General features: G+C 41.6%; 1 protein-coding gene across 1 annotated transcript in view; it reads left to right on the top strand.

Annotated features, from left to right (window-relative positions):
• The window catches only part of LOC136877742 (lysosomal proton-coupled steroid conjugate and bile acid symporter SLC46A3), a 62,132-nt gene extending 47,535 nt beyond the window's left edge, over positions 1 to 14,597 (top strand). Inside the window, exons 7-8 of the mRNA XM_067151950.2 lie at positions 8,696 to 8,852; positions 14,237 to 14,597. Of these exons, the coding sequence (XP_067008051.2) occupies positions 8,696 to 8,852; positions 14,237 to 14,375 (296 nt within the window). The 3' untranslated portion in view covers positions 14,376 to 14,597. The remainder of the gene's footprint in view (positions 1 to 8,695; positions 8,853 to 14,236) is intronic.
• The last annotated feature ends 468 nt before the right edge of the window (positions 14,598 to 15,065 follow it).

The raw sequence follows: 15,065 nt of genomic DNA, 5'->3' as shown, positions 1-15,065 counted from the left end.
GGCAAGGAGCGTGCCTGTGTTCGACCTAACATCAATAGCTAGTCTGAATCTCAGCTGTTAACATGGTGAGACAGTTACCATTGCAACACCGTATTTTCGTATATAAAAGTTATTTCGAGTCGGCTCGGCGGATACGCGATGCTATTTGTTCAGCAATTTGCTGGTGAAGTGTCACTTTCAATTCACGTAATTGTAAATACATTTGAAACTACTGGTTCAGTGGTCAATAACAGAACATGCGCGCAAAAGAGGAAAAGCTAGATGACATTGGTGCGAATCTTGAACGGTTACCGAAGAAATCACTCACAAAATTAGCAAGACAAGCAGGGGTTTCGGTTTCTTCTGCACGTAGAGCTACAAAGCTGTTACACATCAAACCGTGCTGTTTAAAAACTGCTGATCCAGCCACAAGAGTGAGATATTGTGAGTGGTATCTTTCATCATTGAATAACCGTTTATTCGCCCCAAAGCTTGCGTTCTTTTCAGATGAGGCCTGGTTTCATCTTAATGGTCATGTGAACAGTCATAACTCTCGCTATTGGTGTGCAGAAAATACTAATGATGTTTATGAAGTATCTCATTATGAAAGATGACATTTCCAGCATCTTTTATAAGGTAAGATTCCATATAAGATTATACACACGCTTAAAGAAGGGCGGCCGCACGCGACATAAGTTGGGCTGAGGCAGCTGCTTTAGCGCTCGATATGGGTTTATAAGACACACCTTGCATCAGTAGTGCAACCAGGATTGGCCCATTTGGGGGGGGGGTTAGTGTTTATAGTCTGATGATAGAACACATTGAAGGTGCTTGTGCGGGTGTGGTGCGCGCACTTGTCATTATAAGGAGACCGATACAAGTGAATTATGTTGATATTTAGACTGCAGTACACTAAACAATCTTACATTCAAATACAGAACAAGAACAATACGATCAAGGTCAACAGGTTTATCACTGTCATGCAGGATGCTAAAATACAATTATATTTCACTCTTCCGCACTATTATATGATACAAATAATAAGAATAATATTATTTAACTTTCATTTTACATGTTAACGGCCTTAACTGCCGTTACAGAGTGGAAAATTTTCAAGTAACACCCTCCCTCCGCTTGGCTACTTCCCTGGAGAAATTAAAGACGCTGGGCAGCGTTTTAACAATTGGACGTTGAAATCAACTGCCGAATCAGTCCAGCAGCAGAAGCTTCTTTCGAGAAGCTTAGCCGGCGCGTTTTCTCGTCCCATGACCAGAAATTATACACAAAACTTAATGTTCAAGGATGTTCTGTACGCTTCTGATACTTGATGTCCCTATCGAAGGCATATCAAGATGTTAGATAGTGAAAATGGAAACTTACAACCTGTTTTCCAGTCTTTGATCGGATCAGGGATGGAACGATTGAACCATATACACTGACTGAGCAAATGTCATGGGATAGCAGAGCACTGATGCGCAGGTGTGTTGTCTCCGCACACCACGCCCCCAGTGCCAGCGTCAGTTGTATAGGAGACCTTGTGAGCAGTGGCTGTGCATGTGACAGGTGTAACGTGGAACGTCGTCGTGAGCTGATACCGTTCGAACGGGGTATGGTGGTCGGTGTCCGACGGATGGGAAGTGCGATTTCGGAAGTGCTGCGGGAATTCGGCTTCACACGATCAACTGTGTCCAGGGTGTATCGTGAATGGTTGAATGCGGGTGTCACCGTCCACAACAGACGAACGACTGGCCGTCCAGCCACCCTCGATGACCGTGAGCGGCGACATCTGAGACGGATTGTCAATAATGACAGACGGGCAACCGTGCAAAAAATCACGGCTCATTTCAACACAGGCCGTGATAGACACGTCTCCCAGTGGACAATCCGTAGGAACATGGGATCTATGGGGTATGAGAGCCAGCGCCGCACACGGGTGCCACTGTTAGTGTGTATGTGAGGATCTTCAAAAGGCAGAAGTATTCAGTCAGCAGTATGTAAAGATTGTTGGTTACAAGGACAATGTCCAGATAGAGGGGGAGACTAAGGCTAAAGAAGTATTAAAATTTACATATGATAACAATGACATCTACAATAAGATACAAAAGTTGAAAACTAGAAAAGCGGCTGGATTTGATAAGATTTCTGGGGATATACTAAAGACAATGGGTTGGGATATAGTAACATATCTGAAGTACTTATTTGATTATTGTTTGGTCGGAGGAGCTATACCAGATGAACGGAGAGTTGCTGCAGTAGCCCCTGTGTATAAAGGAAAGGGTGATAGACATAAAGCTAAAAATTACAGGCCAGTAAGTTTGACATGCATTGTATGTAAGCTTTGGGAAGACATTCCTTCGGATTATATTAGACATGTTTGTGAAATTAATAACGGGTTCGATAGAAGGCAGTTCGGTTTTAGGAAAGGTTATTCCACTGAAGCTCACCTTGTAGGATTCCAGCAAGGTATAGCAGATATCTTGGATTCAGGAGGTCAAATGGACTGGATCGCGATTGACCTGTCTAAAGCATTTGATAAGGTGGATCATGGGAGACTACTGGCAAAAATGAGTGCAATTGGACTAGACAAAATAGTGACTGAATGGGTTGCTATATTTCTATAAAATAGATCTCAGAGAATTAGAGTAGGTGAAGCTTTATCTGTCCCTGTAATAATTAAGAGGGGAATTACCCAAGGCAGTATTATCGGACCTTTATGTTTTCTTATATATATCAATGATATGAGTAAAGGAGAGGAATCAGATGTAAGGCTTTTGAGGAAGATGTTATTCTCTATAGAGTAATAAATAACTTACAAGATTGTAAGCAACTACAACGTGACCTCGAAAATGTTGTGAGATGGACAGCAGGCAATGATATGTTGATAAACGGGGTTAAAAGTCAGATTGTGAGTTTCACAAATAGGAAAAGTCCTCTCAGTTTTAATTACTGCGTTGATGGGGTGAAAGTTCCTTTTGGGGATCATTGTAAGTATCTAGGTGTTAATATAAGGAAAGATCTTCAGTGGGGTAATCACATAAATGGGATTGTAAATAAACGGTACAGATCTCTGCACATGGTTATGAGGGTGTTTAGGGGTTGTAGTAAGGATGTAAAGGAGAGGGCATATAAGTCTCTGGTAAAACCCCAACTAGAGTATGGTTCCAGTGTATGGGACCCTCACTAGGATTACCTGATTCAAGAACTGGAAAAAATCCAAAGAAAACCAGCTCGATTTGTTCTGGATGATTTCCGACAAAAGAGTAGCGTTACAAAAATGTTGCAAAGTTTGGGCTGGGAAGAACTGAGAGAAAGAAGGAGAGCTGCACGACTAAGTGGTATGTTCCGAGCTGTCAGCGGAGAGAAGGCGTGGAATGACATTAGTAGAAGAATACGTTTGAGTGGCGTTTATAAAAGTAGGAAAGATCACAATATGAAGATAAAGTTGGAATTCAAGAGGACAAACTGGAGCAAATATTAATTTATAGGAAGGAGAGTTAGGGATTGGAATAACTTACCAAGGGAGATGTTCAATAAATTTCCAATTTCTTTGAAATCATTTAGGAAAAGGCTAGGGAAACAACAGATAGGGAATCTGCCACCTGACCGACTGCCCTAAATGCAGATCAGTATTTATTTATTTATTTATTTATTTATTTATTTATTTATTGATTGATTGATTGATTGATTGATTGATTGATTGATTGATTGATTGATTGATTGATTGATTGATTGATTGATTGATTGATTGATTGATTGATTGATTGATTGATTGATTGATTGATTGATTGATTGATTGATTGATTGATTGATTGATTGATTGATTGATTGATTGATTGATTGATTGATTGATTGATTGATTGATTGATTGATTGATTGATTGATTGATTGATTGATTGATTGATTGATTGATTGATTGATTGATTGTTAACCCAACGTCATCGGGCACAACGACGCGCATTTGTCGCCAGTCACCAGGGATGGACACTGGAACAATGGCGTAACTGCTGTGGTCGGACGAATCACGATTTCAACTGCACCATGCCGATGGGAGGCACCGTGTATGGCGCAGACCACATGAAGAGATGTATCCCGCCTGCCTCGAAGGTGTGGTCCAGGGCGCTGGTGTCTCTGTTATGGTCTGGGGTGCATTTTCCTGGTACTGTACGGGCCCCCTAGTTGTTCTGGAAGAGACTTTGAACGGTACGCGGTATGTTGAGCTGCTCGGAGACCATCTCCACCAATTTTTGGCCTTCCAGCGCCCAGACGGTTCTGTGGTGTTACAAGATGATAGCGCGCCGCCACATCGCTCCCACGTCGCCCGGGAATGGTTCCAGGAACATGCAACGGAGGTCCAACGACTGCCATGGCCACTCAGGAGCCCCGATGTGAACCCTATCGAGCATATCTGGGATGTCCTGGAACGCAGGCTCCGTGCCATGGATCCTGCACCCACGAACAGACAAGCATTGGCGGCCGCTCTGCAAACGGTTTGGTGTCAGCTGCGTCCATGGGACTACCAGGGACTTGTCGACTCACTTCCACGGCGTCTCACTGCAGTTCGCAGGGCCAGAGGAGGCCCCACGCGCTATTAGGTGACTATCCCATGACATTTGCTAAGTCAGTATATATAGGCTATTAGTACGATGGGGTCGCCGCTGCCGAAGTGATATATCAATGACTGATAGATGCTATGATGGTGGTGGTGGTGATTATTGTTTTAAAAGGAATTACAACTAGGCAACCATCCTCTATATAACATTAATCAGAGGGGAAAATGGAAGGGATTCGACACTTCGGAAAATGAAGATATCGGTCAAAAAAGACAAGGGCCACGAAGGGCGTGAAAATGAAAGACTCCCTAGCCCTCACAAACCTAATAGCGTCGGGGTAGGAAAAGAACAAGTGTTGACCAAGAGAGGTCAGATAGGGTAGATGAAAGTGAGGAGTCTGGCACAAGTAAGTGGAAGCAATGTCAGGACTCAGCTGAGGACCCCGTGGTCGCCAGCCCACGTTCCAAAGTTCAGAGTCCCTCGGGCCCCTTTTAGTCGCCTCTTACGACATGCAGGGGATACCGTGGGTGTTATTCTATCGCCCCCACCCACAGGGGGATAGATACTGTGAGATGATAATGGAGGGTGTTGCTGGAATGAAAGATGACAGGGAAAACTGAAGTACCCGGAGAAAAACCTGTCACGCCTCCGCTTTGTCCAGCACAAATCTCATGTGGAGTGACCGGGATTTGAACCACGTTATCCAGCGGTGAGAGGCCAACGCGCTGCCGTCTGAGCCACGGAGGCTATGTTAGATAGTATCCAGCTGAAATGTTTTAAATCAGTCTTACGCATCAAATGGAATTATTACGTCAGAAATACTGAAGGACTTCGAAGGGAAAACTTGTTAGATATTGAGACAGTGGTCACAAAAAAAACAATTACGGTGTACGGGACATGTTATCCGGATGTAAGATCACCGGCTGCCTAAAAATATACTCTACGGTGGATTAAAGGACGGGAGAAGAAAGGTTGGCGGACGTAAACTTCGGTTCAGAGATGTCCGGAAGCGTAGTGTGGATATCGGGTGTTTGGCTGGTGATCGTTTCAGATGGTATCATATAATTAATACATAAGCAAACAGACGCTTTTGGAAAGGAGCGCCTGCAGATACCGGATAATAATTGGTATGAAATGATGAATAGGCAGGGGCCGATGACTTATATGTTAGGTCCCTTTAAACAATAATCAGCATCATCATGGAGAGTAGGCGGAAGGTACAGATCATTATACCCCTACAATGCCAACAATATTATTCAGTGCACCATCTGCCACAGTCACTTCAAAACAAAACTGGGTTCAGGAAGCACAAATGAGCACCCATTCCCACGAATTTGTTCACATTCCATCACTCTTTCTAATATGAACCATAAAATTCAAACTGTTTCACTCTCAGACATTTAGTCTTCATTTCAACACTGCTATGAATTCAGAGCAGAATCTTAAACTAATTAATCATTGAAATTGTTTTAAATGGAGTATGTTTTCCAAATAGTATTGCGGTCAAGATTTCAACTGTATCTTAGGAAGAATTCAACAATATCGTGATCATTATTAGAGGTAATAATATCCTTCAATAAAAACTGGACAGGCTTGGACTGCCTAACCACAATGTAATAATGCAAGAGATCTTCCTTTCCGCTAAACAATTGACATAGGTTTAAATAATCAGACATCGCACTCTAGTTTTCTGTCCCACGAGAGAACACTAAAACAAACCATGGAGTTTGTCATGTTGACTCGTACAGCGTAGCGAGTTAAGCATTTATCTACAACTGAAACTTCCCATTTGTGATCGAAGCTAAGATCTTCGGAACTTGAGGATTATCCTCACCCTTGATTTACCGACACTGTTATACAACTCGATAAGATGTACCAGAAATACAAATATTATGAATGATGCCGTCAGGTGGAGACTCGTTCCCTGTGCGGTCTGCACCTACTAGATACAAGATGCGCATCTAATAATGTCCCCAGCGGAGGCGATAATGAGATTTTTCAACAAGCCGAGAACTCAGGTGCAGAGCTTTCCTTTGCAGCTGTTAAGGTGAGTTCTGGCCCGAAGACCGATCCGAGTTCTGACACGAGCCAGCAATGTTCTCTCAACTGAGGGGGTGTATCATGGCGTACAATATCGTACTAAATTAATTCTCTCTTCCTTCGAGAGATAATTCATTGCCTCGTGCCAGAACTGCGCGTCGCATGTCTCGACTAGTTGGTGAATCTCTTCTTGTGGTTGATCGCCACGCTGAGTTGGGGGAGTGGTTGGGGCCCCCTGAAGTACACCAACTCTGGGTGTTATGTGCATCATAAAATATGAAGGTAATGTACAATGTGTAGCACATAAAAACATGAAGATATATACGGAAGTGTGAGTGTAATGTTGAATGTGCAGCAAATAAAAAATGCATTCATACTATGTTCTTGTCTCATTGTCATTGTGTAAATACACAATAGCCGAGATCATGATCATGATATCTTGCAGTCAAAACTTGACAGGGTTGGACTGCCTAACCACTAAATAAAAAATTGACATGATCAACTAAGTGAAATAACTTCAAAATCCAAAGAACGACATGTTCTGACAAGGTGGCTGAAGTATTTTATCTCTTCAACACATCTGCGCTTGTGTTAAACCATCTCACTCAGTATATTTGAGCATGAGTTGTTTTTTCAGGAACATGCAAACCAAGCAGGGCAGTTTGTGCCACTGAGAGACTTACCTGTAGATGTTGTCTTGCACTCAACTACTTTTTCAGAGACTACAATGCTTCTAAAAATAAAAATATCTGCACCATTTTGTCTAAACAGCGGTGTATGCTAGCCAGCGGCGTAGACAGGATAGGCCGATGGGGAGAGAGGTGGGGGGGGGGGGTGTTATAGTTACGAAATGGTGATAGAACACAATGAAGGTGCTTGTGCATATGTGGTGTGCGCATGCAAGACTTGTGATTATAAAGCCACTGATACAGGTATGGCTTTTAGTGCCGGGAGTGTTCGAGGACATGTTCGGCTAGCCAGGTGCAGGTCTTTTGATTTGACACCCGTAGGCGACCTGCGCAATGTGATGAGGATGAAATGATGATGAAGATGCCACATATACCCAGCCCCCACCTCGGCGAAATTAACCAGTGGTGGTTAAAATTCCCGACTCTGCCGGGAATCGAACCCGGGATCCCTGTGACCAAAGGCCAGCACGTTAACCATCTAGCTATGGAGCCGGACACTGATGCAAGTGAATTATGTTGGTATTCGGCCGGGCTGAGTGGCTCAGACGGTTAAGGCGCTGGCCTTCTGACCCCAACTTGGCAGGTTCGATCCTGGCTCAGTCCGGTGGTATTTGAAGATGCTCAAATACGTCAGTCTCGAGTTGGCAGATTTACTGGCACATAAAAGAACCCCTGTTGGACAAAATTCTAGCACCTCGGCGTCTCCGAAAACCGTAAAAGTAGTTAGTGGAACGTAAAGCAAATAACATAATTATTAGTTGATATTCAGATTGCAGTTCACTAAAAAATATTACATTAAAACACAGAGCAAGAACAATACTATCAAATTCAACAATTTTACAGTGAAGGGTACTGTATGTTCTGCTTACAATCTAAAATCCATCTTTCGAGGCTTCTTAGCTAATAGATTTTTTTTTTTTTGCTAGGGGCTTTACGTCGCACCGACACAGATAGGTCTTATGGCGACGATGGGATGGGAAAGGCATAGGAGTTGGAAGGAAGCGGCCGTGGCCTTAATTAAGGTACAGCCCCAGCATTTGCCTGGTGTGAAAATGGGAAATCACGGAAAACCATCTTCAGGGCTGCCGATAGTGGGATTCGAACCTACTATCTCCCGGATGCAAGCTCACAGCCGCGCGCCTCTACGCGCACGGCCAACTCGCCCGGTAGCTAATAGATTCAACAGATCTGTTGGTTTCTACAATTATGTATCTGAAGGTTTATTTAGTTCATTGTGTATTATCTGCTGCTGGTTATTTTCTTTTTGTAAAATTTCCATGGGAGGGGGGAGTTTCTAACCCCCAGTAACACACACCCCTCCCTTGGGTACGCCCCTGCCCTTTATACTGCACCGTTCAAGGGTTAACTGAATTGTTGTGAGGTGTTATAGTCCTGGCATGAACATACCAGGGTAATGTGTGTATTGCTTTCTTGCAGGAAAGGTGAACTCGTTGATCGGCGTGTTTTCAGCCCTGGCACAAGTTATCTATGCGCCCATCTTCAACATCTTCTACGTGAATACCCTTGAGTTCATGTCGGGGGCCTTCTACCTTCTAGGAGCTGCACTCCTCCTGCCACCTATCGGGATATTTTTGTAAGATATATCAGATGACTGCATTTAAAAATGTGTTACTACCCATTAGTGTCTCTATCTGAAGTTCAAATGTTCAAAGGCAGGTACTTGTGGCTGGGGTGATTATTGTTTTAGGAGGAAGTACAATTGGCTACCATCGTCTATTAACATTAATCAGAGGGGGGAAAATGGAAGTGGACCGACATTTCACAAAATAACGGTACCCGCCAAAGAAAACGAAAACGAAAGACGCTCTAGGATTCGCAAATATAATACCATCAGGGTGAGAAAAGAACAACAGTTGACCAAGGGAGGTCGGATGGCATACATGAAAGTGAAGGGCCTGACACAAGTAAGTGGAAGCGGTGCCAGGACTCAGCTAAGGGTCCCGTGGTCACCAACCCACGCTCCCAAGTTGAGAGCCCCTGAGGCTGAATGTGAAAGATCCTACCGAGTCTGTTTGTGCACGGTCCTTTCTCTCTGTATCAAATCCGTACTTTCAGGCAATTCCTTCAGTTGCTGTAGAATCCTACCAGGTGGTGGTGGTGATCATTGTTTTAAGAGGAAGTACAACTAATGAGAGGGAAAAATGGAAGGTTTCCGACACTTCGAAAAATGAAGGTATCGGCCAAAGGAAAACAATGGCCATGAACGGTGTGAAAATGAAGGACTCCCTAGGCCTCTACGCGTAATACCGCCGGGGTCACAAAAGAACTAAAATCCTACCACCACTACCACCACCACCAACAACAACAACAACAAAAACAACAACATTGTCACACACTATGATAGTTTCCTGTTTTAAATTCCTTTCTACTTCCTGGCTTTTTCCCATTTTATTGAGGTCAAAACTTTTCCGACTCCTTTTGTCAACGTTTGGGCCTTAGGTTCAGAGAGTTCTTGGTTCGATTCTTGGCCGGCTCAGGGATTTGAAACGCACATGATTAATTCCTCTTATTCGTGAACTAAGTTTTTGTGTTTGTCTCCAGACACTCCTCTTCATATCCTCACAAAACACCGCACTACCACTCACTATAGAAACACGCACGCTAATAATGAATCATCCCTCCACATAGGGTTGGCGTCAGGAAGGACATCCGCCCGTAAAACAGGGCTAAATCCACAGTTGCAACCCAGTTCGCACCCGCAACTCCACTACGGGATGGGATAAGTGATATAAGAAGAAGAAGACTGGGTTCGGCACTTGATGAAATCTTTCAATTTCACTGCTTTTACTTGAACTAGGGTATGCACTCATGCCTGGTAAGGAACAAGTCTCCTTTGAAGGTCTAGAAACATATGCACTTTATATTTCAACGTCGTTAATATGCGTCAAGGTTTTCATTTATCTTAGCATATCTTCATTAAATACAAAATTATATGAGTTTCTGATTGCCCTTTACTGCCCCCCGCCCCCTTTTCTTTTGTCGCTTACTTCAGAACAAGCTATTTTGTGTAGTGTTATTTTATCCGCTGTTTGAAGTCAAAAGTCTCAAAATTCTTTACTTTCTTGACCACAAACTTCCCTCGCCTGTTACTTTTTACATCATCTCCAATGGCCCTCATTACTGAATAAATATCACTGAATGATAGCGCTTAAAAAAACGGCCTAACGTTCTTTCCCCTGCCACGGGCAATTGAGTGAACAGACTGATGCCCTCTAACAGAAAACGATGGGTATACTAACAAAGTTCTCAAAATTCTCATGAACTGAAAATAGCCAACGTAGTGAAGGATGCCCTTTTGAAAAATTACGATTCAATACAGTCTGTATTTGTTTATATTATTTTAATGAGCCCGCGCAAGTTTCAGTTAATCACGTCTCATGTGTGGTGGTGGTGGTGGTGGTTTTCGTTTTAAGAGGAAGTACAACTGGGCAATCGTCCTCCGTTGACACTAATCAGAGGGAAACATGGCAGGGGTCCGACACTTCGAAAAATGAAGGTATCGGCCTAAGAAAGGCAAGGGACACGAAGACGGTGAAAATGAAAGACTCCCTAGGCCTCAAATGCTCTAATATCGTTGGGGTCGTTCAGTAACAAGAATTGACCAAAGAAGGTCGGATAGGATAGATAAAAGTAAGAAGCCTAGCACAAGTAAGTGGAAGCAATGCCTGAACTCAGCGAAGGGCTCCCTGGTCGGCAACCCACGCTCACAAGTTAAGAGCCCCTGCGGCCCCTTTTAGTCACCTCTTACAACAGGCAGGGGATAGGTTGGATGTTGTTTTAGCACTCCCACCCACAGGGAGATCTCATATGTATGTATGTATGTATGTATGTATGTATGTATGTATGTATGTATGTATGTATGTATGTATGTATGTATGTATGTATGTATGTATTGTACTCGTCCAAATGGTACCTTACGAGAATGAAAGGATATTTGGTTTAATTTGCATTTTATTCATGCATACGCACGGTCTAGTTAACAGCTGATAACTAGGCCGTCCCGTTGATGAAATGTGAGCTGGAACTTGGTCGAGCGGTCAAGGACACGTGGGCTACGTTACAGCGGTGTGCTAATGTCATGCGAGAGAAGTTTGGAGAAGGTGGTGTCTGAATTCTAGAAAGATCCGTACTCTCGAAAAGGGGAACAAATCACAGTTAAGCTGCAATCGCGATCAATAGTAACTTTAATCGGGAGATTACGTCACTTTACTAGTTCATTGGTCGAGAGGTGTAATGTTAAGACGATGTGAAGGAACGACCATTCTTCTTTTTTCTCTCTCTGAAGAAGTAAGAAGATGTGAAGGAACGGACATTCTCTTTCTGGAACAGTCTAGATCAGGGCCTCTCAAACGCCCAAAATCTCACGCGTGCAAATCGAGGCGCAAGAGATCCGTGCACTGTACATCGCTCCCGCTCGGCACGGCTCGGACCAACGCTTCGTCTCTGGGCTACTCGGCTAAGCTCGGCTCAACTCGGCTCAATTCGGCTCTGATTTGGAGCGCTACGCAGCAAGTGTGGAAGAGGGAGACAGGGGAAGCGAGCGAGACAGGCGTGGAGAGAGAGACAGCGCTATTGCTCCAAATCGAGGAGTGGAGGGTCTGCACTCTGGTCAACCAAGTGAAGTCGTCTTTTGCACCGTGCACAGTGCATGCACCAAGCGCATGCACCCTGAGAGGCCCTGGTCTAGATGATACAACTTCGTCTTGTAGGCCTATATTACATCTGAAAACTTCGAATACGTCTACGTAATCCTACGGAATTTGTCTGTAATAATGTCTTATGAGTTCGTATTCCAACTTCTAGTTGGAATTTCATTCTACGATTCCGTATGGATTATTTCGTTCTGAAGTAAACTTGGAACATTTCAAGTCGTAGAGAAGAAATTATTATTTCACGAGTGAAATTGTGAACCCGTTGAATATGAAGTGGATCAACATAGAAAATTACCGTACTACAGGGCGTAAGTCAGCTAGAGACAATCTCAAGTAGTTTATGGCGTGTGTTACGCAATTGTGGGACATTGAATCAAGGTATTAGCTAGAAATTATACGTCTTGGACACTTTTCCAAGGTGCCCGAGGATAAATGAAGCGTTAAATGTTGTACATCTTTGCGTCAAGAAATAGTCAAGTACAATAGTGCACAACTTAGTGATGTAACGCAAGTGGATCACAATTTCTAATTTGAATCTTAGTTTCAGCCTAACTACGAGAGCAAGATCATCAGTCATGGATCGGCGAGGGAGGATCTCCTCGAGAATTTCACGGAATTATCGCCACAAATTCGTTTCGCCTGACTTCGTGGACATCATGTACATCTAAGCTCTGATTATGTGAGCCAGCACAATAATAATAATAATAATAATAATAATAATAATAATAATAATAATAATAATAATAATAATAATAATAATGGCGTATGCCTCCGGAGAGGCCTGGTGCAGGTCGTCTTCTAGTAGACGGCCTACTAGGCGACATGCACGTCTGTGAAGATGAGGGCCCTACATAGGATGATTTCTAATGTTGAATACGCCACACACACCCAGCCCTCGAGCCACTGGAATTAACCAATTAAGGCTAAAATCCCCGAGCCGGGCGGGAATCGAACCCGGGACCCTTTGAAGACCTGTCTTCACGTCTACACATTCCATCTGAATCTGTCTGCATCGAGAAAAAGGAGTATCAATTATTATTTTTTTCTTTTCTGTAGATTTTCGTCAGATTGTATTCTCTTTACTATTAGATAAAATGTTATCTTCTCTTTCATCTTGGTGTTGGTTAATTAGAGCCTGGGTGTTGCTAGTTCATTATGTGAATATGTGTGTGAATTACGATCTTCAAAGATGTTCAATGGAATAGTGAGGCCCTAATAATAATAATAATAATAATAATAATAATAATAATAATAATAATAATAAATGAAATATTTTAATAATAATAATAATAATAATAATAATAATAATAATAATAATAATAATAATAATAATACTTTCAGAAGCCGAGATTAAAGCAATGACTTAAATTAGATTAATGGTCGAAATTGAGACGTATACTACATATTTAAATCAGATCGTAACATTAATTTCATTCCTTGGCAGCCATGTGATATTTATTTCTTCGGAATATTTTTCAGGAGATAAGGAATAATAATAATAATAATAATAATAATAATAATAATAATAATAATAATAATAATAATAATAATAATAATAATAATAATAATCAGAAAATAAAACTAAAGTGAAGTAGGACGGGATAATTAAATACATGTTGTTGAGAGTTAAATTTGGTTGCGAGGTGATTGTTTAAACGGTTTAATGAACTACTGAGATAGTAGGGTGCTCAATTTCCCAGGAAAATAAAATGTCATTGGAAACGAATGAATTTATTTCGAAATGTAACATTGTTATTTGAGATGGTAAGAATTTTCACTAATGTTGAAAATTTTGATCGATTTACAGTTATTATGATTCACCTTCGATGCCTGGAAGTGGATCACACAGACGATAATAATTTTTTTATTCATGTTTAAAAATCCTACGGAAGTTCAAGAGGTATCAGTACTTGTAAATATTCTTTTCTTCTTCACATTCATGAAGGAATTCAAATTTGATTTCGATAATAATGCTCAGAATTTTCTTTGTGTTCAGTTAATGTCCATTTTCTTGATTTTGTGTAATTTCTTGTACCAGCCATCGCCTATCCTGCCACCAATGCCCTGCGAATATAAATTTTATTTTAAATGTCCTTATATAGCAATTTCGGCTCTACGAACGTTCCACACTTGGAACTCTCGTGCAGCCAGCCGAGCGACCCCAAGAAAGGTGACAGTATGTATGTATGTATGTATGTATGTATGTATGTATGTATGTATGTATGTATGTATGTATGTATGTATGTATGTATGTATGTATGTATGTATGTATGTATGAACGTAATCTGATTCTTTTTCTTTTCAGATGGTTGTATTCCTTCGAACGAAAGGAAGCGAAGGAGCTGGAAAAAGCTACTGCCAAGGAGAAGTTTCAATACACAACATCGGCACATTATCGGACTGGTCCAATGGTAAATGAAGCATTCGAAGATGACAAGTTATAGAAGAGGCACTCCATAAATACAGCCGTGGTATCAGCCATTGCAGCAAGATTGCAAAACAAGTCTTCGTACTGCTTTTCTAAATGAACTCGTCGTCAAATGTGTGAGAAAATGGTAGACATTCTGCTGCAATAAGAACTGTCTTTCCGAAATATCCTGAATAGTTCTTTTACAGTATTCCAAGGAACTCTGTATCAGAAAAATTAAGGTATATATTTACTTACAATAATTAACAACGTCGTTTTTAATTTACTGTACAAACGAATTTTATCATATGCAGTGAAACATATGAAATATGAAACAAAATGCGTTAATAGCCAAGATAAACCAACTTCATTAACCATTTTTGAACTGTCTGTAAATTCCAATTCCCACGGAAACTTAATGATCAATTGACATAGGACATCTACAATAGAAAACATGTCTTATCCTTAGGTTTACATATTTAATTTTGAAGTTTATTCTATCAAATAAATCCCTTCCTTCTTACGCGTAATTATGTGTTTAAGAACTTCTCTCAAATACAGTAAAGTGATTGATATGAATTTCTGAATCAAGAAATGATTAACTTACAATGGTTTTAATAGTAAGAAAACATAGAAAATTTATCTTTGTGAATGACTGGTAGTAGGGAGTGTAAAATAATCTCGTTTACTGAGAGAACTGGCTGTACAGTATGTGTCATGTACTTTT

The sequence above is a fragment of the Anabrus simplex genome, chromosome 7, assembly GCF_040414725.1.
Source record: "Anabrus simplex isolate iqAnaSimp1 chromosome 7, ASM4041472v1, whole genome shotgun sequence".
Classification (NCBI taxonomy): Eukaryota; Metazoa; Arthropoda; class Insecta; order Orthoptera; family Tettigoniidae; genus Anabrus; species Anabrus simplex.
Note: the sequence above shows the minus strand (reverse complement) of the source record. Positions and strands in the feature narration are given on the sequence as shown.